General features: G+C 41.4%; 1 protein-coding gene across 5 annotated transcripts in view; it reads right to left on the bottom strand.

Moving 5' to 3' along the window:
* The window catches only part of LOC148641129 (NF-kappa-B inhibitor delta-like), an 84,883-nt gene that overhangs the window by 2,748 nt on the left and 55,007 nt on the right, over window positions 1–27,128 (bottom strand). For all 5 annotated transcript variants that reach the window (XM_088618840.1, XM_088618841.1, XM_088618842.1 and 2 more), the window contains 10 exons: window positions 20,616–20,740; window positions 17,495–17,537; window positions 16,730–17,004; window positions 14,579–14,844; window positions 11,798–11,903; window positions 10,482–10,628; window positions 4,003–4,054; window positions 3,239–3,408; window positions 2,901–3,017; window positions 768–932 (listed from right to left, as the gene is read on the bottom strand). In XM_088618840.1, the coding sequence (XP_088474966.1) occupies window positions 768–932; window positions 2,901–3,017; window positions 3,239–3,408; window positions 4,003–4,054; window positions 10,482–10,628; window positions 11,798–11,903; window positions 14,579–14,844; window positions 16,730–17,004; window positions 17,495–17,537; window positions 20,616–20,740 (1,466 nt within the window). The remainder of the gene's footprint in view (window positions 1–767; window positions 933–2,900; window positions 3,018–3,238; window positions 3,409–4,002; window positions 4,055–10,481; window positions 10,629–11,797; window positions 11,904–14,578; window positions 14,845–16,729; window positions 17,005–17,494; window positions 17,538–20,615; window positions 20,741–27,128) is intronic.

Genomic DNA, 27,128 nt, shown 5'->3' with positions numbered 1-27,128 from the left:
AGGTGCCTCCATTAGCATCTGACGTACTCCATGAAGAAAAAAATAAAGTATTCTAGACACTATTACAGAAGAAATAAACCCATCAATATGCACTTCATTTTCCTACATTTTCATTAACTCGTTGACCACCTTTTGGAATCTGTGGGAATGTTGCATGTTGGTACAAACCAAATGACATGACATTGACAGTATTTCTTTTTGTCCTTCACTTTGATCCCTGTTTAATTTAATTCCTTGGCATTCTTTAACCCTGCCAGCTCTTTAAGAATATACTAACTTGGAAGAGAAAGCCTTGGCAAATGGTAAACATAGATCAGCTCGATTTTTGCTCTGCTGTAAACTTTGGAAGCATAGGCGTGTTGTCCATTGGATTAATCCGGAGTGTGTGCAGACTGTTGAAAATAGCAGTTGATCATCTGCTGGTCAGTTCAACAACACATGAAACATCACTTATATTCTTTTGCCACTGGTGCTGTGCACTGCATACAAATGCTGGTGATTCTGGCATGAAATGGTTTGCCCTCCATTAACAGAAAAAAAACAAAGGCATTTTAGTCAATCGCCAAGGATCTGAGAAATGTGTGCTCCCCGATTTGCAAGCGTAGCCTAGAGGAGGCACACCTAGAACTTAAAGAATATTTCCATCTTACGTCTGCTTTCAGCTGTTTTTATCTTGAGCCAATCCATACTGTACATGCGCTTTCAGGAGAGGTTTGCTGGTGGGGTTCCACTAATCAGAACCCACTCAAACCGCCGCGAGTGCCTACCCGGTCACCCTCCTCCCCGGGCTGCACCAGGTGGATGGGCTGGTCATTGTCCAGGTTACGGATGCCGGGCTCAGCTCCGTGGCACAGCAGCAGCTTCACGATCTCCTCCTGGTACACCTCGTTCCTCAGGCCGGCTGCCATGTGGAGAGCGCTGTTCCCGTGAGCCTGGCGGCACAGAAAATTAGCCCTTGAAACGGTCGGAATACAGAAGGGATGAAGAGGCCCGTCGCGCCGCGGGGATCACCATGGCAACTTCTCTCTGAAGATGTATGCGCGTACGGTTGTGTTCCTAAGAGGAAGGAGATCTTTGTCAATCTTTTGAAAACATCTAGCGTCATTTATTAAGACTGCTGCTACTCGCACTGTGCATTTTTCGGAGAAAATAGAACGTTTCAGGATCAAACCTTTACTTTATTCAACTCCAGTGAATGATCTTAACATAAGATTGCCAGAAAAGTAGAGGTGACCTACCATGTACAGTATGCACGTACAGTTGTGTTCATAAAAGGAAGGACATCTTTGCCAAGCTTTTGGAAACATCTAGCGTCATTTATCGACACTGCTGTACCAGAATGCCACTTGCACTTTGCATTATTAAGAGAAAATAGAACGTTTCTGGATCAAACCTTTACTTTATTCAACTCCAATGCATGATCTTAACATAAGATTGCCAGAAAATGGGAGGAATCCATTAGGCCCATCGTGCTCACTTGATGATATTTCTCTGGTAGTGTGTGACAGAGTGAGAAGAGGCTTCTGTTGGAAGCCACCATCTTGGCTCCAGCTCAGCCCAGTAGTGTGTGCCCTTGAGCCAAGATGGCTGCTAAAAGCAACCAGAAATAGGTATAAAATTAGACACACATCAGCTTTGAGTTCGGGGTGCTTGGAAGAATGAGCCGCATTCAATGGAGGGAAAAGAACTATTGGGATGGGCATCCTTGGAATTATCGATACTCCTGAGTAACTGAGAGCATTAGAGTGCATTACCATGGGTGTGGTGAGCGGACTGGCGCAGTCTGGCTGCTGTCACATCGTCCAAGTGGGGCTGCACACTGGTGGTGGGGGAGGAGAGACCCCATTACCTGTAAAGCGCTTTTAGTGGAGTATCCAGAAGAGCAATTATACAAGTGTAAGAATAATTTATTAATATTTACCAGTAGTGAAAAGATAGGTAGACTCTTTGCCAGGCTGAGAGGTGAAGTGTGCCGATAGCTAGTGTTTGTGAATGAAGGAGGGGAGGGACTGCCTGACCAGACAACAGTGCATCATCTCACTGTAGTTCACCACACAAACCACACAGTAAATCCTAGTGAATGCCGTGTCCTAATCACCGGCAGGTGGATCAGAGCGAGGTAGAGGTAGTTCTAAAGATCATTAAGAAGATCTGGAGGAAAAGAATGAAGGAGAGGCAGGCGAGCTAAAGCCGTGATGGGAGTGAATCATAACAGACCCGCTGTGCCTAGATGAGGAGAAAATGTGAGGTGAGAGAGCACTATTGGCCTCACGGAGAAAATGACAGAGTGCACCCCACACGCAACACAAGAGACTACCCCCGAGGGACAGGGTGGAGAGCAAAAGGATAAGAGCTGGGAGATGGAAGAGAACAGGGAGGATCAGGAGACGAAACAAATCTTCTCAGTCTTGCCAAAAAGAGGATAAACATATCTATGAGCCCAGAGGGGGTCAGTCAGACTGCAGCGACAAATGAGTGGTGCCAGGCCACTAAAAGTGTCTAAAGGATAAGGGGACAATACTGGTGTAGTGCATGTCAGATGAATGATGTCACAATAATCTAGCATTGCCCAGACTGGATGCACTGGGAGCAAATCCCCTCAACAATTTCTCTATCCAATCCCAGATAGTGATCAGTCAACCACAGCCCTGCCTTTGAGAGGAGGGCGGAAAGCACAGGACCTGGCAAAACCCCAAGAGAGCACAGGGAAAACATGTAGACTCCAGGAACCAGGAGGCTGCCTTCAAGTTAAAACACACAGGTCGGCTTCATTCCAAGAAGAAAAAAAATACCGAAGTAAAATTTACCATAAAACTGGAGGAGCCTGATGTCACTGGCGAAACGTGGGCATCAGAGAAAGCTTATCAAAGCTTACATTTACACCCTGACAGCAGGATTACCTTCATGTTAATGAAATCTTCAGACATTCCAATGCTGAGATCCAAGAAAAACTTTAGCAGGCGATAATTCCCTTCTTGAACAGTCAGATGCAGAACAGATTTATTGCTCTTTATGTCCTGCAACAGAAAAGGTGAATAATTTGAAAGCCCTTTTGTTTATTGGTAGCAATGCAGAAATGCAGATTTCTGCCTTTGTGGTTCTGTGTAATCTCAGTTATGGTTATTCTCTTTCCTAGGTTCATGTGGTGAAATGTGCCTATCTCTGCCACTAATAGGCAGCAGGAAGCAATAGTCATTGCGATAGTACCATATCTTTTTGAGTAATTGTGTTATCCTACCTGGCTTGTAACACAGGCTCCTGCCTGAACTAGTAACTTAATGCAGTCCATGACCTTTACAAGATGGCTTTCCACATCTTTAACTGTCTCCATCGAGATTGTGAGGTCGTGCTGTACTTCCCGGTGCATGGCATTGTGGGTCAGAACAGCACAGTGGAGTGGTGTATGACCTAGGATGATAAATGAAGACACATCCCTTGTTAACAGCACACTCTGTTATGACCGTTGTTATTATTTGACAACGGGATGTTAAGAGTATAACATGCTAAATCAGAACAACATCCAAATGTACAGATTTGCAATAGTCTGACACATTTCTTTCTCAGCCCATGGGGAAGATTGTAATAGCAGCGGCGTCTGAAATAAGCCGTGTCAGTCTCAAAGACAAAGACAAAAACAAAACTGCAGCTGCATTTCCCCTCGCGTGTAACGCAGTATGGGCAAACCAAGTCAAATTACAACTGCATCCAAAGGTGCCTCTAGTGAGCAAACACTTAACGTATTCAAAACATCCACTGAGAACACGATGAACTAGGCAAGAGTAAACATCGTTCCTAAGAATGTCCCCAACGCGAAGAAGCCTTGCAGCATTTCAACAGACAGTGCTTTAATGACGCCTTGGCTGGATTCCACAAACGAGGAAACTGGAGTAGGATCATTTCTCATTTTCACCAAACTGTCATGCCGTGCAACAAAAATCAGAAAAGGTGGCAGTATAGAAGTCACTTTGATACTCTGGCTTTTATCTGTTAATTTTTTTTTACCTTCAAAGTCCAGCATTTCTAAGTTGACAGCTGTTGCAGAAGACAGAATAACCTAAAAGCAAAAAAAGAACAATTAAAAGTGTATCCTACCTACAACAGCAATAAGAAATGTAATAAATACAGTGGGGAAGTAATGTATCATCTAAGCTGCCTTTTCCGTCCACCTATTTTCTAATGGCATCTTTCAGCTCCGGGTCTTGGGGATAGGCTATCATGACATGCACTGGGCGCAAGACAGACACGCAGCGACAAATACACACACACTTACGCCAGCAGCCAATCAGTAAATCTTCAGAACATAGGAGGAGACCTGAACACCCAGAGGAAACGCACACAAACATGGGGAAAATATAGAAACCCAACTCAGGGCCCCAGTGCTGGATGGCAACAGTGTTAACCACTGCACAACTGCGATTTCAGTCTCTTTATTTCCTCATTTCCAAGGGCCTTTCTACATCTGAGCATTGTCATTCATAGGATGGCTGTCTGACTAGAAGGGGAGCTGCTGTTTCTAAGAGTATGACGCACTGAACAAGAGCCAGTATATACCTTGTACGCACCTCTATCTGGAACTTTGCTTTAAAGCAGTCTCAATTGGGTCTGGACACTCATTGCTTTTAAATTGCACTTCGACAATTAAACTTAGACTGATGTGCAAACAGCGGTGCTGCTTTGGGGTCTCACGTTTGTAGTGCTGATCCTGTTTTTAAGGACTGTGGCTGTGTTGCCAAGCTTTGGCAACCTCACCGAAGTCTACACGGCAACGCAGTTTCAATCCGACACTGAAGAAGTCTTCAGAAAAGAAAACTATTTTTTCTTCATACAACCAAATATGCAATAGTGGCATGAGTTTTATCTTTCAGCACGTACTGCAGAATGGTCTTATAATGGGCAGCAGTGTGGAGCAGTGGCAGGGGCTCCTGGTCTTTCACTGGAAGGTTGTAGATTCATATCTTGGGTGGAGCTATGCTGTTGTACCCTTGAGCAAAATGCTTCAGTTAGATTGCTCCAGCAAAGCACCTTACTGGAGAAATGGATATGGATACAAATGTAAATCTCTTTGGATGAAAGCATCCGCCCAAAAAATGTAATAACACAGAGTTGTGGGTTTCTGTAGCAAGCATGCATTTCACTTCTGAAATCAGAAGAAATTCATTTCTGTCTGAGCTGCAGGACCTCCGTGCAGTTAGTAGGTACTTAAAAGAGCAGCGGTTTGTTTTTAATGACATTTTTTTACATATCAGATAGTTTCGACTGAGTCATTCATTAGCACGCAGCGTAGACTTTCTCATGGCACAAGACACATTTTTGCATAATTCATGGAGCTCAGGACGCTTCTCATTGCAAAAAAATGCATTTTCGCATTTGTTGGACTTGTATGTTGTTTGCTTTAGGCCTTCAGTTACTTAAACTAATTTTTAGGGGTGTGCAATATATTGGCTCAACAACACGTCCCTGCTTGTCTGATCTTAACCATTGAGCTTTCGGAAGCCTTTCATTTCAGAATACCTGCGACTCATATGGGCAGTGACAAAGGAGGAATCTCTTGAGAATATCTGCAATTCAGATCAGACTGCAGCACTCTGAAGACAAGCAGCCCGAACAACATCATAGCCAGGGGTCCCAAAAGCAGCTTTATAAGAACAGCCTTTACAATGTTTCTTGACCATTAAGGATGTAGCCCTTCCTCAGGGGAAAAAAAAGTTCAAAGAAAGACCTAAACAAATTGGTAGGGCTTGTCTCTCAAGTGGCTCAACCAGTGAAGACAGTTGCTCATAACGCAGACAGAGCCTGATCGTTTTGACATCTCTTGTTCAAGCCCGAGTGACTTCACACATCAGCTGTGAGTGGTGGTGAACAGGATCTTCTATGTGGCACAATAGCTTGCTTGGGTTAGTTGCTTGCTGTACAACAGTGTAGGGACCAGCTGGGCACCTTTCATCGTTGAGGGGAAATGTCAGCAATGTAGCTCCTTTAATCAGGAGGAGGCATATCTCAGAGAAGATCCAAAGGCTACTGCCATTGGCATGCTGGGGCATATACAATATTCACAGGGTCAAGAGATTGGTCATCAAGACAGAGCCAATAATGGCAGACCAAGCTTGGACTCATTCTAAACCAGTGCATGAATGGGATCTGGAAATTGAATCAAATTTGTGGTGGCAGGTTTTGGGTGAAAAAAACATTTCCAGCCCTGCTTCACATCCTGTGGACTGGAGCTGCAGCAGTTCCACCAGGAGACGGGCAGATCTTTACCCCTTCAATCTGCTAAATGGTATTTTTTTTTAGTTTTGGAGCTTCGGAGCCAAGAGTATGTTAACCACTCTAAAGCCCTGCCCAGAAGAGCTAGGATAAGCTTTTGCATAATTGGTACTGTCTGATTGACTGGATAACAAATAATCACAATGCAAAGTATTAACACTTAACTGTTGTTTGGTATCTTTAATTTTAATGGACAATGCAAGGGTGTATCCCCTTTAAATTTGCATTTTATGTCCATGGCCTGCACTATTTCCATAGATATTGCCAATAGTAATCAAGAGGTTTTCCATCCTGTCTGAGTAGCACTCAAATTGACAAGCCAGTCACATCTCAAGGTAGTTGTCAAGGAATGTTGGGATTTCTAGACTAAATGAGGGTACAAGGCCTCTCTGAGCATAGAGTATTGTTTTGTTTTGTGATTTTCACTAAGCCTATTTCTCACCAGGACCATGAACAAATGGAGACTATGTATTTATTCTGATAAGGACACATCAGAGAAAATGTATAAGAATTGATATCAACATCCCCCCTATTAATGATGCTGGCTTTAAAACATTTTTTTAAAACAATACTAATAATGGAACAAGTAAAGGTTTATTCCATGCTGAAAAGAGAAGAACACAATGTTTTGACAATGTTTGCTAACAATGGATATGCTATGGCCAAAGAAACATTGTCTTCTCTGTTGTTAGTCTGCTAATACACCTCAACGAAAATGAAAGAAGAAATGATGTCATTGTACGAAGCAAATTATAGAAAATCCCCTTTAAACACACGGGTGAAACAAAACACTTGTTTGATACGCTCAAAACAGATACCTCTGTCTGTATTAGTTTGTGGTCTGGCGAAAGGTGTACAGATATGAAACTATTCTCCAAACACCCCTGCATGTCCTGACAGAGAGACTTCCTTGGAAAAGATTGCAAGAGGTTTCACTGGACATAACAGTTTCCTGGGATTTTTGTTCCCACTAAGGTGCATCTCATGGGTGCTGACTTGAATTTCAAGGAAAACAGAATCCATTGATGCAAAGAAACCTAGGAAATGAGAAGGAATTCAAACTTTCCAGTGTACGCAATAGAAGCAAGAAGTGTCCCCAGATGTAAGGGTTCAGCAGACAAATAAATGAAATAGCTGTAGAAAGCACCATGTAGCTTATGTGTAGCCTCATAGATACTCACTAAAACTGTACACACTCTTCTCTAGACAGACTCTTTGAGGTTGCTCTGCAGTGCTACATGTGTAATATCACAGATAAGCATTAAAACTGGGCTTTAAAGAAGGTACAGCCAGCATTTTAATCTCAATGCATTTTACAAGTAAAGTTGAGATATTTGCAAGAGCTAGTTGGGCAGATGAATAAAATGTAAGGTTGAGAATTATCCATAAAAGGTCAGGTTCTGGGGATAAGCAGACCTGGAATGACTAACCATTTCAAAAAATTTCAAAAAACCCCAGGAATAATAATACTTGTACTAATAATGCTAACATAACTGCAAAAAAATAACAATGATAAAAAAAATACATCAAGTTATAAAGATAAACAGATGCACTGATAGACAAAGCAGTTGGAACAGTGAGAAAGACAGGAAAAATATTTTTCAAAAAAAGAAAAGATGACAAATTACAGCCGTAATAAGGCTTTATTCTAGAGATTTGAGAGCTTAAACCTTACCACTCTTGGGACCTCTATCAAAAGAAACAAGCCTTCACCTGTGTTCTCTGCTATTACATTCTGTAGGCAGAAGGTGAGCTCATTTTTCACACACATTTTTAATGGCATACAGATCAGTCTGGGCCTGTTAGCTTGTAAATTGACACAGACACTACTGCCTCATATTTCAGACACAAAAACAAAGCAAGAACTACTGTCTGAAATATTTACAAACAAAGCTGTTACTCTGAAATCTGGATCAATATATATATATATTCAGTTCTGACAGGACTGCAATCTGTCTCCACTTCCATATAACATAAAATACACAAAGCTAAAATAATGGTACTCGAAGAATGGTATCTGTCTCTTTTAACAGTCAGAACTTACAAATAAAACAATGTGAAATATGCAAAAGTATTGGCAAGGTTCCTATTCCAGATACCTTGACAGAGTGAAAGAATATTGTTCTGGATGGAAGAACTTTCAATTGACTAGTTTTTTCCTGGAAACCCCCTCTTTCTTATCCCAGCCTGCCTTATTATGAACACAATTTGCATAAGGTCTTTGTTTTGCACAGGCCAAGAATGTAGACATTAGGCACTCACTTCACTCACCAGTTCATAAGAAGAGCTGGACCAAGGCATTCCAGACTCAGAAGAGAGATATAACATCACTGTCTTTAATAACTCAGTAAAACGATAACTTCAATATCACACAACAGACACACACAGCAGAGTCCAGCTGTGTGTGTCAATTGGCACAGTGGATCCACACCATTGCTGGCTCTCATTGCAGCTGAGATTTTTACTTCCATGAATCCTTATGATGTACATGAACCCATGGTGTTAACTGTTGTGTTGGATACCAGACAAAATATCAGAGACTGCAGTAGAGAGGTCAGAGGTTTCTTATCAGCCTTCATACACCCTCCTCCATTTAGAAGAGTACAACAACAGCTTATGTCTATGGCTGCATAGGGTTACCAAAACCCTATGCAGCCAAAGCAGGGTTTTGGCAACCCAACACAAAGGAATCTAGATGTTCTACTCACTGGGAAGACTATGCAAATATGCCGAACTGCAGATTATGACCTACAAACATCTGTTTATGTTTACACTGCAGGGTCTCTGCCTTACAGAGGCTTGCCTTAAATGTAAAATGTGCATGGATGTGCGTTTCTGCAGAAAAACAAGGAAAAGGGTTACATTGTAGCCAAAGGTTTTAGCTGGCTCAAGGCTGCTCCTTCCCACATAGCTTGCAATTATTGTGAGGGTTTCTTATGACAGACTACATGCTCAATGCATAAAACTAATCACATCAATTATGGTGATGGTTGACTTCCAGGTGAAAAGAAACAAAACTGGGAGGTAATTGTTTCTCCTTGAAGGTCAGGTTTCATAACACCCATATGAAATGATGTATCTTTGAGTCTCCAACCTGAACTACACGCTTAAAAGAAGCAAAATTCTGCTTCTCTCTAACCTCTTGGCAGATGTCATTTGTGGTGAGAATGATGACGTGCAGCATGGTTACTAATGTTTTATTTATACAAAAATAATACTCCTGTATTGTGTCAGAAAATTCAGATGCCCATTTCCATTACCTCTTTAGCACTTGTGGTAATCTGTTGACATTCCCGGTGAATAATAAATATTTCTTACGTACAGTAGCTTTCATTTGTTCAATAGAGTTCTAATTAATGTGAGGACAAGACAACAAATATATAGGGATAGCATACTTAATATTTTAATGTTTGGTGTTGATTCACTTGGCTGAGATAATGACAGCCCTGACCATAAGGACAAGGCCGATACCCCCACCACCACCACAACCACCACCACTACTGTGAGGAATGAACCAGGGAGTCAGTCGCAAAGGAGAAGATGGAGGGGGTGTATTTGAAAAGGTGTGTGCAGAGCTGTGAACAGCAGGTGAGTATCTATACAAAAGCAGGAGTGCAAATAAAACTCCACATTTCCTCAGGAAACTAGTATTGAAAAATACCAAAAACATAACAGAAATATTCAGTTTCATCTGAATATGGGAGTTCATTGCTAGAGAGAACTCTTTATCTAAATACTAATCATTATCTTCCCTGTTGTCCACATGGATTCTCTCCAGGTTCCCTCCCACCTTGATTTGATTGATGAATGATATCTCCACATTCTTGTGAGTGCGAGAGCAGCAGACTGGCATTCTGTACTGGGTGTAGTCCTGCCCTGCACTTCTGGATTAAATTTATCATACCTCAGATACTCATTGTGTGGGGGGGTGGGCAGGTTTTAGACTAAGTATGTCTAAAGACCCGAGTAATGAGGTGTTCTTTTCTCCTCATAAACTCCCATAAATCATAAAGATGACAGCTGCCGTGAGATACAAAAGTAGGAGGAGAGAGACAAAAAAAGGACCGGTTTCAGGCAGTGCCTGTCAATTTTCCCCCAGTGGTGCCAAAGGTTTAAGCCACACATATAGATCTGAGAGATCTGTCATGAGACTGCAAAAAGACATTGCACTGGGACAATCCAATCACTATGAGGGTGCCAAAAAATAAAATCAGTACCTGAATGACTTCCAAGTATCCGTATGTGGCAGCGAGGTGCAGAGCTGTCTGGCCCCTGTCATCAACTGCATTCACATCGGCGCCAAGCCCAATCAGATCGTGTACGATGTAAGGCTCATTGGCGGTCACTGCAACCAGTAAGGGGGTCTGCAAGTACAGGAGTGACACTTCTGAGCCAGCATAGCCAGGCTCACCAGCCCCAAGGGGGGGAGCAGCCATTGTTTCTTAATAAACAAGTGCAAGGCAGATGCCTCAGCCAGTGAAGAATTGCTGGTATGTATGGCATCATCCATTTGGTGTCATAAGAGAGTCATGTTTAAAGTACCATGTAAAGTTCAAGACTCTGAATACTCGTGTAATCGTGGTGCACATCTGTAACACCAAGATGAAGAGAAATCAATCACTCCTTTATCATTCTATAAGGTAGGGCTCTAGGGTGCTCTTCCTAGGCACCGACACCTTTCACATGGCCTCAGTGTACTGAGTGATGTCTGCTGGGAGGTTTTATAACGTGCTAGCAAGGACAATAGGGCCTACTTTCAGTCAGTCCTCATTGGTGGAGCTGGAATCAGTAAAGATGAAATACGGGCGGAGAAAAAGATTAACACTCAATTGAAATGAAGGCACTATCAGATAAACAGGTAGCACCAGGCTTTCTGAAAGGCAACTCAAATCCAGCCTGGCATTATTGTGCATCTTCCCTTAGCAGGAACAAGTGACGGAGGAGCTAAGATCTAACGAGCATCTCCGCGGGCCCCACACACTGGCAGGTCCTGCCACCTGTCATTTTCAGATCCTTGGAAAACATCTGCCTCTTACGGAGTAGGTGTGTCAGGAAGCAAAAAAAGGAAGAACAAAAAAAAAAGAGTGTTTTTCTTTTACCTGATGAAAATAAGCTTTGATGAAAGGCAGTTTTGTGCCACATTAACATAGCTGAAACAGTTTGTGGGCTGGCTGGCAGTTATTTGATTAGGTTCTTCCAGTAACAAGCAGATTAATCATCGCATTCAGAATGGGACAGGCCCACTACTAGAATATCTTCCAAATAACCAGTGAAGAAGCAATGCCTATGTTAGTTTTGCGTGCCGTTTTTCTTTTTGGCCCATGGGGATCAAGACACTGATTCTATCAGACCTTTGACTCATTTTTGTGGGTTGGATAATTGATTAAAAAGAGAGCCCCATTCACAACCCCAAATAACTTTGGATATTAGTCATCTTGATTTAGCAGTTGAAGTGTTTAAGTGTGAGTGCTAGCATTCCCTCACCCTTTTTAAAGAAGAAGCAAGCAAAAGGAAACAGGGCTCCCAAGATTACCTTCCCATGGTGTTCCTTTGTATCAATTCTGTGCAGCTCTCTCATTTTCTCCGCGGCTGCGTACGCATATTCTCTCATTTCTTTGGCTACATAAATGTGGAGAATCCTAAGGCGAGAAAAGACAGGCTTGGGAGATCAGTCTCTGCAGATCGCCGGTGTCCGGCCAGCGCTTTTTCCCCCACTCAACAACCACTGGAACGCTTTCGTATCTGAAACACAGGGCACCTCCGACGAGCAAGCCATTCCAATGAGACCACAGTGAGACTGCTCACGCCATTAGCTCACCTGTCATGTCAAAATCCGTGGCCATTTTACGGATTAAAATTCAGGAAAAGAAACATTAAAATTAGCAGGTGTTTACACATGAATGTGTCACCTGTTAAAGATTTCGTCTGGCAATACACAAACAAAAGGTTCTGAAGCTCATGCTTCTTGTTCATGTACTATTCTTATTATTCCTTATTTCCTGGTGCAGAATGAGGATAATTCAAAAGCACCAGCTCGGCAAATTTATATGAACTTAGGCGAGTTCTAGCTTATTTTCTGAATTCAAGGTGCACAATGTGAACGTTTTGGGTGCCTTAAAGGTTAGCGATGGCAGGGGTGAAGCAAGAGAGAGTTGTGTGAAACACAGGGCGTGCAAACAAAATCATCAGGAAAATGCAAATCAGAAGTAATCAAAAAGAATGAGTCATTGAGCACATAGTTTAATGACCACTCATATTTTATTTTGTTTTCAATTCCAAGCTTTAATTTTGCAGAACAACCCAAAAAGATTGATATATGTAATACAGGTTTTACATACGTTATTTAAAGGACCAACAGAAAATGATGTCTTTCTTTGAATAGCACAGTCTGGAAGTCTAATGAAGAAATTAAGAATAACAAAAAATCTTTACTGGGTTTTTCTGCAAAATTACCCTGGCCTGTTCCAAATTGCCCCCCAAAATATTATGCCCACACTCCCATGTGAAAGAAAGAAATTTTAAAAATATGGGAGGTTGGTTCTCCTGAGAAAATAATTATTTTTTGGTTGTTCCAATTTAAAGTGTAGAATGCATCTGTAAATGTGGTGATTTTTCATGCCTGGATTTTCTTTAAATATAAAATGAACTTTTTGTTGATCCATGTTGATCCACTGTGGGTATCACACTGGGCTTTGCAGCAGAAAAACCCAGAAAGAAAATATATATTTTTCAAAAAAGTGCAACAGGACAAACGAGGCAGACAAAACAAAAAAATCCCTTCAAAAGCACAGAGGCAAATCATTTTTTTTTCCCCTGTAAATTGACCTTTTTACATCTTTTAATCTCCCCACTTAATTTAGCCAGTTCGTAGAACATGCACTGTATTTTAAATGGTAAAATTAGACAGGGATGCTATGATCATTCTTAAAGAAATACGAGGTGTTAAACTTTGTTCCGTTTTGTAAGAATCATCATGCGTGATTAGCTGGGGAGTGATGTTTGAGCACAAAAGTAATATGCTGTGATGATTATAGCACTAATCATTATATAGTTACTGAGAAAGAAACCCAGCACTAATGTTATATGTTTTACTGCAGAACCTATATGTACATATTCTCTGTGTCTGTCTTCAAACTGATAGGCAGGTTCACAAAAATCACTTCAATTTGTCCGCGTAAATGCAGTTGGGAAAAAACACCCTTGCACTCCATAATCAAACAATGAATCTAAACAGCATTGTTTTGGTTTTAGTGGAGAACAGGCCTTTGCTGTCATTGCTCGGCTAAACCAAATCAAACCACTTATCGATTTGCATCACATCTTTCATTTCTCTTGATCCTGGCCTGTTTGCATTAGGGCCTATTGAGGTTGAACTGTCTTGATATTGGCCACATCTGAGACAGAAGCGTGGGGCGTTGCTCTCCTAACTGAAACGAGCAGCGAGGCTTTGAGTGACAGGGTGCCATGAAATACAGCGCATGGTATCGCGTTTGGCACCGGCACAGCCAATGAAGGGATGGCTTCTTGGACACAGGGCTTTGTCAGTTTGCCCTTGGGGGTAAAGTTAAATAAAGGAATATACAGACCCCAAGGGGAAACTCTAATCGCAGACACAGAGAAGGTAGATAATTGACTGGAAAGGATAAGATCTTACTGCAGGGGTACTGGTATTTGAACTAGCCGATTGATTTAAGCCAAGCTGTTAAACAAAGGGAGGATTACTGCAAGGGCAAGGTGGGGTAGCTGGAGAGGGAATCCCTTCTCCCGCTGTTTCAGTTTGGTATCTCGCAGTGGCAGAAGGCCGATTTCTCGACAACACCAACGCGGCCACTGAAAATTTGATTGGTTGTTATCCCACCACCACCCCTGTCAGGTAAGAATTCCCCCCCCATTCAAATTTTTTAAACAAATTTATTTGTATGTTGGTTTTCCTCTCAGCCAAAGGTACGAGCTGGCAAGCTTTGGAAAAAAGAGGACTGGCCGCGTCAGGAAGATGGGGAATCGGAGCGATCTTGTGTTTAGGATACAATCTCAGCTCGTCCGGGTGGGACGCAGTGGCCACTTCCTCTTGGAGCACGTGAGAGGAAGTGGAGGTCATGCCGTCGGAATGCTGCGTTTCTCTAGAAGGGAACTTAGGTCAGACTGGCAAGAGCTGAGCTCTGCAGAACCTGCCACAGGGGGCAAAGGTTTTGCCCCATGTTCCTGCAGAGACACCTGTACATGCGCTTGAATCTATGCAGAGTCTGTGGCTCCTGCTGCACGTCTGGGTGGGCCTCACATGCCCTCGATAAAGAGCGCGCTGATGGGAACGTACGTGTCTTTGTCCTCGTCCTCCTGCAGCAGCTTCTCGATGGGCAGGCTGCCGATGGTGGCCCGCGCCTGATCTAGTCTCTGGGGGTCCGGCTCGGGCACCGTGATGGGCAGAGGCACGAGCTGCGCAGGCGGGAAGGCTGTGACGCCGGGTGGGCACTGCATGGCCGGCGCGGGCAGGGTGGCCAGGGACTGCGCCCAGGGGAAATAGGTCACCGAGGACTCGGAGAGGTCAGCTTGAGCAAGGGCCATGGGTGGAGCGTTTCTGGTCTGTCCGCACATTGGAAAGGAAAAGACAGGGTTTAGGGATTTTGACACGCCAACGGTACGCTGATTTGCTTGCACATAGACAAGGCAGTCCTTTAATCCCGTTCATTCTTTGGGGGGGGGGGTTAAACAAACATTGATCAATAATGCAATACCCGTTCATTTTTCTGTTTTGCATGTTTGCCTGATTGAGTGGGCTTTCACTGAGATGTTTGAATTCCTGTCCAAATTTTCATTAAAGCACATTGACTTTGACTTTAAGAAACCACACCAAATCAACTGCGCAGAATTCTTTATATTTCCTTATTGAACCACAGGATGAACAATCTCAGACAATAGAGGGGGTAGGCTCACTGGCTATATTACACAATAGGAAAAACAATGCAAATTCCTCAGTGGTCATGAGTACTGTTAATGCCCTCTGGTATGTAAAGCTGTTGTCCCTTGGAATGAGCTCTGTACTGTCTTTCAGAGGGCCAAGTTTCATTCTCTGTAGTGCGTGATTTTCATGGCATAGCTGTCTGAATTCAAATGGCATTTTTAATGGCAAGGAGTCCGCCCAAAGTGCTTAATCTATTGTAGGAGGGGACCCACTTCATTTACATTAATGTTCTTCATTTAACACTAGTGCACCTGGGTGAGGGGTGAAGCCGCACACGGCAGATCAGGCGTGGAAGTAGATCACCAAATTCAGACCAAAATGTAGATAAGAGCAAAGTCTGACGTGAATTTAGCCAGGACACTGTAGTTAACACGACTACTCTTATGAGTAGCACCCTGAAGTACTGAAAGACCTTGTTCAGTCAGGACCTTAGTTTAATTTGTTACATCCAAAGGATGGAAAAACCGATAGCACAATGTTCCATAATGGACCATTGGTTTGGAAATTTTATCCCAGGGGGTAGACTGGCACCCTGTAGTCCACCAACACTTATTACAGCAGCAACCTGATTTTCATTCCAGGTCTCCCACGCCAGTACTGAGCACGCCCACCTCTGCTTAATATTTAAGATCTGATAAGATAAGGTTAATCCATGGTAACGAACAGGATAACTAGCTTTGTATTTGCAAACGTTTTTAGATCAAAGGGCTACAGACCACAAAGTTTAAATCTTAAAATGTTGGCAGCTGTTACTCCAGGTCCGAATTAGACTTCATCTTCTTTGTCCTTTCTGGAATTCTGGAACTCAGCGTTCCGCAGTTGAGGAATCTAAAGATACCCGATCACTGGAGACGGGGTGCATTCGAGTTGCTTTTGGGAGGCTCTGTACTCTCCCCCCACACCCTCCTGAAAACCACCCTGCCACAGCAAACAAGAAGTGGATGTAATCTACTCCTCAAGTAAAAAAAAAAAGGATGGGCAATAATATACGTCAGTATTTCTTTGACTTGCAAAAGCACATCACACATGTCTTTAATGCAGTGTATAGTGAGAAGAGTCACTGGTCAGTGTGCGTCAATGGTACATTAGTGTCAGTGTCACTCATATATATAGGAATGGTTACTCAGCCCATCAAGTCCATTTGGTACTTCATAGCTTACTGATCCAAGGATCTTATCCAGTCGTGGCCTGAATGAAGCCAAGATTAAGGCTTCAACAACAAGACTGGGCAGTTTGTTGAGTGACTATTATGCCGTTTAAAGGCTCGGGACATTTTTCCAATCAAAATCATTAAAATCTGGGATCCACAGCAGACCATAACAAACACACCATACCCGTTCGAAATACTACATTTTTAAGCCCAGAGGCGATTTTGTGGGTATCGATATTTGGTTTTTCCTTCACCAGACTCCGTCTCGTAGGAAGCCCCCGAGAAGCAATTCATGAAACAGGTCGGCCGGCCGTTAGGGTTCGCGGTGGGGAGTGCCGGCGGGAAACGCAACTCACCCCGAAGTTCGTGAAGAGAGGCGCGTGCGTGTAGGTCAGCACGGAGGGCGGCCCCACCACCGCGTAGCTGGGGCCGACGGGCTGCACGTACATGTCGGCAGTGTAGGCAGACATGGAGGGATCCTGGGGAAGGTAGTCTGGACAGGCGGTCCAGTGCGACATGGGCTGGAGAGGCGCTCCGGACGGCTGGGCAATCCAGCCCGTGCAGATGGCGCCGTCCTCCGAGGCAGACAGCTCCGGGCCACTGCTGCCCACTTCCATAAACCCGGAGTGGCCTGAAGGTTAACATCAGATGGAGAGCATCGGTGTGAGGACTGATGTCTGACGTCTAGGGTGTCACGCACAGTCCTTTCCAACTTAACCTTTCTGCCCTAAATCTGCATTTCAAAGGGCTGGGGAGCCAGACTCAGGTATATGACATGGGCCCAAGGCACAGCAGCAGAGTTAGGGCCCTCGTTTCGAAAGAGGGCAGGCAAATAACTCAAAATATGTCACGCTTTCTTCACTGAATCATGACTCCAGGAATGGTGGAGTGGTACAAAGAAATTGTAATTATGTAATGCACGCAATTCCATCTGTTTAGCTTTAGGAATACTTCAGATCATAAGCCTTTTTGCCTGACCTTTTACATAAAGTTTACAGGACCATTATTTCAATCTTTTCTTGTATGGAATATATTTTAACTTTTGACATCAGTACGTTTTAAGCAGCTTTTCTCCATTTTCAATTCTGTTTCGGAATGGACCAAGTCTGGTGTAAACTTACCAATCTGCGGATATGTTGATAACGTAGGGTGTGGGACCACTACCTGGAAGAGATGATTGAAGAGATAATCCTTACCTCTATAATAAACTACGCAGTATTTTGCAACGGCACAGCATTCATAGATCTGAGGTCCAGGGATTTTATACCGTGGCAGAATTACAGAACTTCCACCCATCCGTGTATTATCTTAAAGCCACTTATAACTGGTAAGGGTCATTGTAACCTAGAGCCCAAGTCGGACGAAAACAGCTCAGGGTGAGACTGCATCCTGGATGGAACACCTCTGCTTGCACTCACACACAAATGCAAGGACAATTTAGGGACACCAATTGACCAAAGAACTTGATTTATAAAGGTGTGGGAAACCAGAGCTCTGGAGTGACCTCACATGAACACAAATAGAAGATGTAAACTTTCCAATTGGCACCCTGGTCTGGAAACAAACCCAAGGTCCAGGAGCCGAGACGCCATCTTTAACTACCACACCACTGCTCCGCCCAGTCACTATTTAAACAAAACCTAGACTTAAGCATCAAATCTGTGTGCTGTAAAGCCTCGGGGAACTCCCCTCTGGTTTTGCCAATCACATGAGTGACAAAACTACAAACTACGAAACGGATTCCAAACAACCTGTTCTAAGTGCTCTCGGCCGAGCTCTTCTTAAAGACTGATTTTGGGTGCACACGAGAGGAGAGGAAAATTTCATTTGAGGAAGTACGGTAAAAAGAACTAAGGCGATAAAAAGGAGTCCGAGACACATTTAAATTCTGCTTCTTAACGTTGAACATAACATAAATGAAACCAGGAGGATTATGGAAAGAGTGCATGGGCTTGATCACTAACCAACTGTGGTGTTCCGAAAAACCAAAACCACAAGCAGTTTTCTTCGACCTTAGAGGATGACTAACTCACACTTTCTATAAAAAAGAAGAAACCGTCAAAGATTTTGTTTGTCCCTGACAGATTAGGTCCGAACACCTAAAGCAATCCAGTCATATTGCACTTTAAACATTTTTTTTCCTTTTCATTTAATGGACTGCCCCTGTAAAAAGCTCACATTAGGTCAAACCTTCAGTGTAACATTATTTTCCTCAGCAACGGTCTTTTCCAGAAATCTTTTACCCTGTTGTGACCCATATATAATGGGGCGAAACCATTTTTATTGCCTGCTGTGAGAACATAAGAGGGAGAAATATTAAATGTTCATACAATTAGAACACGAAAGGGCAACAATAATGATATTAATGCTGATGATATTTCTGGATCTCATTCCCAAATCACATGACTCAGGTAATTTATACTGGGAATTTAATTATTAAACAATCAAAAGACACAGCAAAGTGATCAAAGTGAAGAATACAAAACTGTGGTTAAAAAATAACCCTTCAAGAGGCAATCTGTCCAAGATGTATGATTGGATTTTTCAGGGATTATTTACCAACTGTACACAATCCCAGCAACTACTGTATCTACAGTAGTTAACTGCAAATGATCATATGTTCCTCCCCTATCTTTTTCCTTCAGATCAGTTCTCTAACTAAAGGAACTACTACTTGTGGAGTGTTTACTGGTGTACTTGTTCCAAACACATTCTAAGTTAATAAGATTCATAGGCAGCAGTTTATTCACAATTAGCACCCACTTCATATCTTACAGGAAACACACATTTTCAAAATACACAGCTGATTGCTCTTTGGGAACTGTTCAGTCAAAATGCAGTTTTTAGTTAGAAATATTAATAGTCATATGTGCTTTCAAAACCCCACTGCATTATCAACATCTCTGAGAAGGCTTTGGAACCTGGTATGTAAATATGCATAGGAGGAACTGTGTATAATGTCTAGACTACCCAGTAAGATGTAAAAAAAAATAAAAAATGTCTCTTTAAAGTTATTATTCTATAATTGAAAGTGGACTGCTGTTACCATAAAGTACTAAGCAATATATAATTGGAGACTAAACTTACTCTTAAAGTAACATTTCACATAGAAGGGTCATAACTGATATATTGTGAAAATGATTCATACACAAGACTATAACAAACCTGTTTTCAAGACCGAATTATATGTTTATGCTTCTTTTACAAATATGGAAAATACCACAAGCATTTTGGTCACGTTTGAGAGGAAATAGCTGGTCGAGAACCACATTTCACTGTTTAATTAATGATTGCTTCTGACAGCCCTTACTTCTGTGTCCCCAGAGAACCTCTTACCTGCAAACATGCAGTGATATGCTGTACAGTATCACTGCATGGATAGGTTTAACAGCGTCTTCAGATTTTTTTTTCCATTATTGGTTTTCTAGTTTTCCAAATAACCAAGTTTAATATTGTACTTGTGCTTTTATGTATATTTGTATTTATGGTTCTGTTGGCAGGTTCAAATTTGTTATGCTGGCAGTGGTCTTCTTGGCAGGACGATACAGAGATTTGCATGGGCTACATGCCCAGCCCTACAGCGCTTTGAGGGAAAGGTTTAAACTGTCAGCTAAAAACACCTGGAATACTTAAGGCCAGCTTGCAGAAAGCACCTATTAATTTCTTTCCTTCCCCAGGCGTGATCTGGAAAGGTTCGAACACTTCCTTGCTCACAGAAAACCCACCTCTCTTATTACAAGTGGTATGTTTCTGGGTTCGTCCACCGCCACATAAAAGCCAGGTTCATTTGAATTCAGGAATACTTCACTGTTTCCCCGCAGTAGCAGTAATTTACATGAAAAGAAATAAAACAGTGCACAAAACGACGGGTCCCTCTCCTCTTTTAAAATAAATAAAACACAGAGACGCAATGAAATCTAAAATCCCATTGCCAACTTCCCATTTGCTCCAATCAAATTTTTTTTTTTGGGGAGGGGACGTTACCGACTTCATTTTACAATAACACAAAAAAGGTTTTATTAAACAAACTGCCTTAAATAAAATTCCAACTAAGAATGTATTATTACACAGTTACTTTAGGGGGAGACAAACATGAGCTTCTCACTCTATAGTAGTCTCACAGACTGGCTAACTGCATAAACAAACTCAGTGTCCTAATTTAGAAGTGTGTAAGTGGCTGCTTTAGGGATGTATTGAGACTGTTCAGGAATTAGAAGGAAAGGACGTGACTGCTGTCCTTACTGCTGTGGCAGTTGTTGGCTTAGTGTTAGTGAGATTTCCCCTCTTCCTCCTCAGCAGCTCCTTGACCGGCTCTTTGACACGGACTCCCTGATAGGGCCTGGGTGCGGGCTGCTCTGAGCACGGAGCTGAAAAACAAAACAAAAGAAGATGAAGCAGACTGGGCGTTATCAGCCAGTGGGTGCTTCGATCGGAGCCCGCACTGGTACTGTTGCAGAGCCCGACCTCGGCACCGACGTTCGTTTTTCAATTCCTGCGACAGGTGGCCCGGGGGTGAACAGCGCCTAACTGGAGGGGCGGCCCGAGCTGTAACCTGTCACCTTCCAGCGCCGCAAGTGCAAGACCGTTTGCTAAAATCATGTACAGTTCTGCAACTATGAGTCAATCAGTTCATTAATCAAGCAATCTCTCTGCTCATTACGCCAAAAGGTGGAATTAAAAGCTCTAATACAATTTGGTTTTCCAAGCACTGTGATAGAGCAGGAAATAATTGACACTCCTAAGCGTATTTCAGTGCAAGAACCACCATAAGGCTGAAAGTTGTATTTTGCCAGATATCCACCTCTACCATCTATCTACCTCTGTACATTGGCACAGAAATGAAGTGATATTGTGAAATATCATGTGCATCTTTTACTTACAAATGTGTCCAAACACTTGCAGTGCAGGCCTTCGCTGGACTTTCCTTTTTCTTTTTTTAGCATGCCCAAAAACCTGTACTGCTCTTTGCTGTAGGTCATGTAAAAACAAGACGACTCAAGCACAATAAATCTCCGGCTTCATTTTCTCGTTCTTTTGGGACAAGCTCTAAGGGGTGTCTCGGTCATGTCTGAGATAAAATCTGTTTAACAGCCCCGTTCTGGTTGACTGCAGTGGACGTCTTTGGAGCCAGGAAATGTAAAAGGCTTTGTGTGGGCGGTGTTTTATAGCAGCCAGAAGGGGGTTTAGGTGGTCGGCCTGATCCGGCACACAGGACCTGTGGAGATGTGCTGCTGTCCAGCAGATAGTTCTCATGCTGACAAGAAAGCCACACCTCACCGGCTAGTCCAGTCGTCACTACTGTGTTTGGGAAAAGTACACACAAACTTTACATTAATAATCAGATAATAACCACTATAAGCTTGACATTTTTGCATGCTTTTATTTCCAGTTATTTTCTCTAAAGACATTGGACAGTGGAGGCTTTTCTTGCCAAAGAGAGGAAGATTTATTTTCTGATTTTCTGACTATCCATTCAACAAAGGCCAGTCTGCTAACGGAAAACGTCTTCACCAAAGTGACTTATTTAAGGCACATTTATGATTTGACTTACAATTACTTTTTTAGCTTAAACTTTTAAGAGTAACAAGACAGCATTTGCCATGAGAGCAAATGCACATTCCAAACTCATTTTGCTGTTTTTGTGTCTCTCGTTACTCGTTAAGAACCTTACTCATTCCAGTTGATTGGCACTCTAACTGGGTGAGAATAATAAGAATGTTTTTATTGGTACAGGAAGGGAGGTGAGTCCCTTTTACAGGAAATGGCCAAAAAAACAATGGCGGTTTTTACCCAACGGAAAAAAAGGAGTAGAGATAGAACATAAAAATCTGCAGACAAATAATGAAAATAAGGTAAGTCTGAGACAGCAAGATGTATTTATATATATACGAAACTACATAAAATCATCAGGACAAATATATTTGGCTGAAGTTCCACTGTATATCAAAGTTCCCCAACCATCAGTTGTTAAATAAAATTTACTTTGGATTGTAGACTGTACATCCAGTTGGCTCTGCATTTTATGTTTTTGTTTTCTCAGGCACACCTAGAGTTTTTGAGTATGCATTCTTCTGTTTTCATATACAAACCTACATAAACCGTTGTGCATAATTTATTCTCAACAATAAGAAGGTTTAAGGTGAAGGGATCACTTTACAGACATTTAGAGACAATCAAATGAATCTCTTGCAATGTGCAGTCGTTCCCTTAACCTTTATTTAATTTCAATTTACAGACTGGGGCAATACAACCCCAGCAATCTGGGCAAGGCTCAATGCGATAGGTGTATGTCACTGTATACCACAGCACAGTGGGGTGGAAAGTATGAACAGTCACTGGTATTAGTCATCCTAATAGTACCCCAGCATGTTGATTGGTCTTCATGATCAGGGGAGGATTAAGAAAAGGCTAAGTCCAAACTAAGTTGCATTTCACAGGAACTGAAATTCAAAAGCCAAAGGTACTTTTTTAATCATGCTCCTGTTCATCTTTTCATTTTCATTTAGGAGCTCCAGATGTCAATTCCGGTAACACCCTAGCCAGACACCTCATTACGTTTCTATATATTTCTACGTACAAAATGCAGCACTACAGTCTGATATGTTAATAATATTTAATTAAATATCATAAATGCATATATCGTAAGTATAACAAACACACACATCAGAGTACCACAATACATTTTCAGTAAGAAATCTGATAAGACTTGATTGATTTAAACAAGAAAACAATGCAAATTTAGTACATAAGGTTTCAGGATTTCCAGATTTAAAGGAGAACTGCATTGCCACTTTCTCAGACTGGGTATTAAATCTCGGTAACAACATAAATGCATTGATGGTAACGCAACATTTTGTAAATGTCCAATTAAGTGCCAACTCGTGACCTTTGTGAAAGTATGGTATGATTGCCATGTTGTCACTGGCAGACGAGAAAACCGCGGGTCTAGGCACGGGTGCGAGTAAGAGTTCACTGCAAATTGTGACGTTAAAGTGGCCCTTCCTGCTCACTAGCCGCTGCAAGCAATGGTCTTTGAACAACTGTAATCCTTTTTTGGTCTCCTTGAACTCGTATACATTTAAAACAATGCCTCTCTGTCGAGCATTTGACTGTTCAGAACATAGTGGTCGCACTAAAAAAAGAAGAAATTGGATCAACATTTAGTCAAACTAAGATGTGTAATAAACATGGGCACTTATGTTGGTCCCATTGATAAGTTTCTCAACGAGATTCAGCATGATATATGATCCAATAAGTACAGGTTGTGCAGCAGACATTTCACCCCAGAAATGTTGGAATGTGATCTGCATGTTGAGATAGCAAGTGAGTAGTATTTGTCTGCAAAAACTGTTTTGAAGTTGATTTGTTGAATTCAATTCAGCTGCACTCATTTAAATCAGCTTTTCAGGCAATGACATGGGCTATAGCTCAGCAAGTCTGCCACAAATCTAAGTCCTGCTAGGCTTTTTCTTTTAGGCGTTATTTATCATAAAATAACCACTAATGTAAATGATGGAGGCCGTTTGTAAAATTTGAATACGAGTGTATTTTAGTTGGTTGGCAGGTTGCTCTTTTTGCAATACTTAGCTAAAGTACTTAAAACAACCTTGCCTTGTACGTGTCTTGTTTCATGAATATTTAATATATCCATGAATATTTCAAATTAACGTAGCAGCAAAATTCACAAAAGCATGTTTACCATGTAATAGGGCCACTTTTGCGTTACCGCGTTAAGTTTTATCGATCTTGAATCGCAGACAATGATGGCAAAAGGGCACTACACATTCATAACCTTGTCTCTTTGGTGACGTAAATTGGAGGTTGACCACACCACCAAAATGCACTCATCATTGCCGATTGGATAAAACTATTCAACAGTCTGCCTATCTCCATCTCAGGCCTATAGTCTGCAGAAAACGATTATTTTGTCTCTCAGATGTCTACGCATGCAAAAATGTCCATGGTGATGAATAGCTGCAGTAAATCTTATCAGCTATTTCTTCCTGGAGTTTCTTGTGCTGAAGCCACTGAAGTCCAAAAAGGTATAAAGAGGTAAATCAGATGGATATAACAGCCCCAGAGTAGTGTAGTGACTATATGCCTTCTAGAATTTGGCTTGTCACTTGTGATTTCTCTGAACTAGTTAGTATAATTGTTACTCTTACTGTACTTACCAGTGCATATTAGAATTTATATACCTTATCCTGCACACTATCTACTAGATAGTTCTAGAATGTGTTAGTGTGGGCACGTCGTACTAAGGACAATGGTACTACTGTGTCTTTTTTTTTATCTGTATTAATTCCACATCAAAATTTAATTAAAAGTTGCTTCAGAAGTTTCTGTTTTCTAACTTTGTGAAATGGTTGTAGCTTTTATTATATCACGATAGGCAGCAGCAGTGAGGAGTATTGTTTAGGATGTATTATAACTAGAAAGTTGTGGATTCAAATCTTGTGGGATTATGCTTCGTTCAATCACTAAATCAAACGCCTAGCTGTATAAAGGGGAACAAATGTCAATTAATTAGGATGTAGTTGTCAAATAAATAATTGAATATTCCCTTATCTTGTTATTCATCAACCTTTTATGTGTTGAAAATTAGTCACGGTTTAGTCGATATAGTCCCTTACTTGCTGTTCTTGCTAAAATCTTAATGAGGAGAAATCCCACTGTTTATATACTAGTTATTATTAACACTTAGATCATAGATAATTAGTTTTAATTATCACTATTATTAATAAACCTTCCAGTGAATTTTATTTAGGAAAATTGGCTTACATTGGCAAATTAGGTGAGCAATGTCAACAGATCCTTTCAAGAAAAATAATCTAGTAACCTACTTTAAACATGGAAGCCAGTTAAAGATTAGCAACACTGTATGATATTTCACAGATCCATCAAGGCAATAAGAAAATAAAATACAAAAAACAACTAGTCTGCCATCAGACTAGCAAAAGGGTGCGTTCTCATTGAGTGAACAATTGCTGTTCTGTTATTGTAACATAAGGCTGAGTCAACAGTTTCTAAAAACATTCTGCGTGTCAGACACATCTGTAGAAAGATGATCCCAAGAGAGTCAAATGGAAAAATGTAGAACTTGCTCCATTTTTTTACAGATATTCATTTTGTTTGCTTTTTACAGGCCAACGCCTTAGTACGTTTAAATTCAGTAAATGTTTAACTCAGTTTGAAAAAATATATACTTAACATACAGACTGAACATATTAAATGGATAATTAAGGGTGGACGGGCCTATGGCTTCATCTAGAAATAAGTTGTGGTTTTAGGCTGTTTTTTAGTGCACTTATTTTTTAAACTTTTTGTTTATATATAACTAAAAAATATGTATACATAATTAAACTTAAATCTTTAGGTAAATTACTGTGAATAGATAATATGGGTATATATATATGCAGCAGACAGAATTGTCAGTTTTAGGTGATGCTTACCGTTGCACACATAAATGCTTCTATATAATGAATGAGTTGTTATTTTCAAAATATGTATTTTTAAATCAATAGGCCAATGTATCAGTATCTCTTTGTAGCTCAGCAATCCGTTGCCGACACCTGTCAGTGAGAATTCTGGCTGCTGCAGATATAAATTGAATTGTTTGGAAGCTGCTGGACATGATTGAACCTGCATGCTGGCCAGTTACTGTGGGATCATTAACATGTACGGTATAAATGTGCAGATTGAGGAATGAGATCACACTGGAAAACTGACAAAGCCACTACCATATCATCTCTGCTCAGAAGATCTCACTTGTTTTAGGAAAAAACGAGGAAACATTTCCTTTTCTAGGAAATTGGAGGCAGGGCAATCAAAAGGCATCTTTTCCTTCTCAATTTTAGGTACATAAAATCTGCCATCCTCCTGAAATCATGGAAAGTTACTGTATGTCATTAATTTAGATTATAGGCATAGCCTAAAAAGGTTTTAAATGAGGAACGATTTATTTCAACAGCAACAAGAAAGACCAGTCCACTCCCCCTACTACAAAAGCAAGCAATAACTGCACTTTGATTCCCGTTCGTACTTTGTAACCAAAGTGATCACCACAGCAGAAAACATACCGTACAAATGTATATAAAAACCAATACACATCATTATTTCAGTTCCCGTCGGGCAAGGACCACACATCCTCCACAGTAAATGCTGCACCTGGTATCAGTTTATGCCTGACACCACTAACCAAGCTTATCTGTGCTGAATATTTAAAATTAATACCACTGACTCAAAAACGGCGAACTTTTTTTCCTGCTTGCTATTTCTAAATGTAAAATGGGTGTTCCTATTTTTCTTTCATTTCTGTCACATTACGACTGTGCAGTTACCAATATCTTTAACTTTATGAAACAATGGCCTTTCACTGCAGCAATCTCTCACATCATGCAAAAGGAGTTTGCCAGTTCAAGTACAATGGCAAGCCATTATCTTTACAGGGAAAACACCAGAGAAGACTTAGATATTCCCCTTTCATGTCTCATATTATACCATTTAAATAAGTAAATGTTTACATAGCTGTACGCGAGGATACCGACGACGTAACAGACTTGGGCTACGTTTCACCTCAAGAGACAAAGCAAAACCTACTATGATAAACACAATAATAACAGTATTTACTTAAAGGGAAACCCAAATGAGTAGAAAGGAGGGCACAGACATCATCTGTCACTGACGTGCAGCTCCTCACGGGTGATGTGAAATAGCAGCTCCAGTACACAGCCGATCAGGTGGAGAAGTAAGAAA

The sequence above is a fragment of the Lepisosteus platostomus genome, chromosome 25, assembly GCF_059453375.1.
Source record: "Lepisosteus platostomus isolate fLepPlt1 chromosome 25, fLepPlt1.hap1, whole genome shotgun sequence".
In the NCBI taxonomy this organism is placed as follows: domain Eukaryota; kingdom Metazoa; phylum Chordata; class Actinopteri; order Semionotiformes; family Lepisosteidae; genus Lepisosteus; species Lepisosteus platostomus.
The sequence above is the reverse complement of the archived record's forward strand: the minus strand, read 5'-3'. Positions and strand labels throughout refer to the sequence as shown.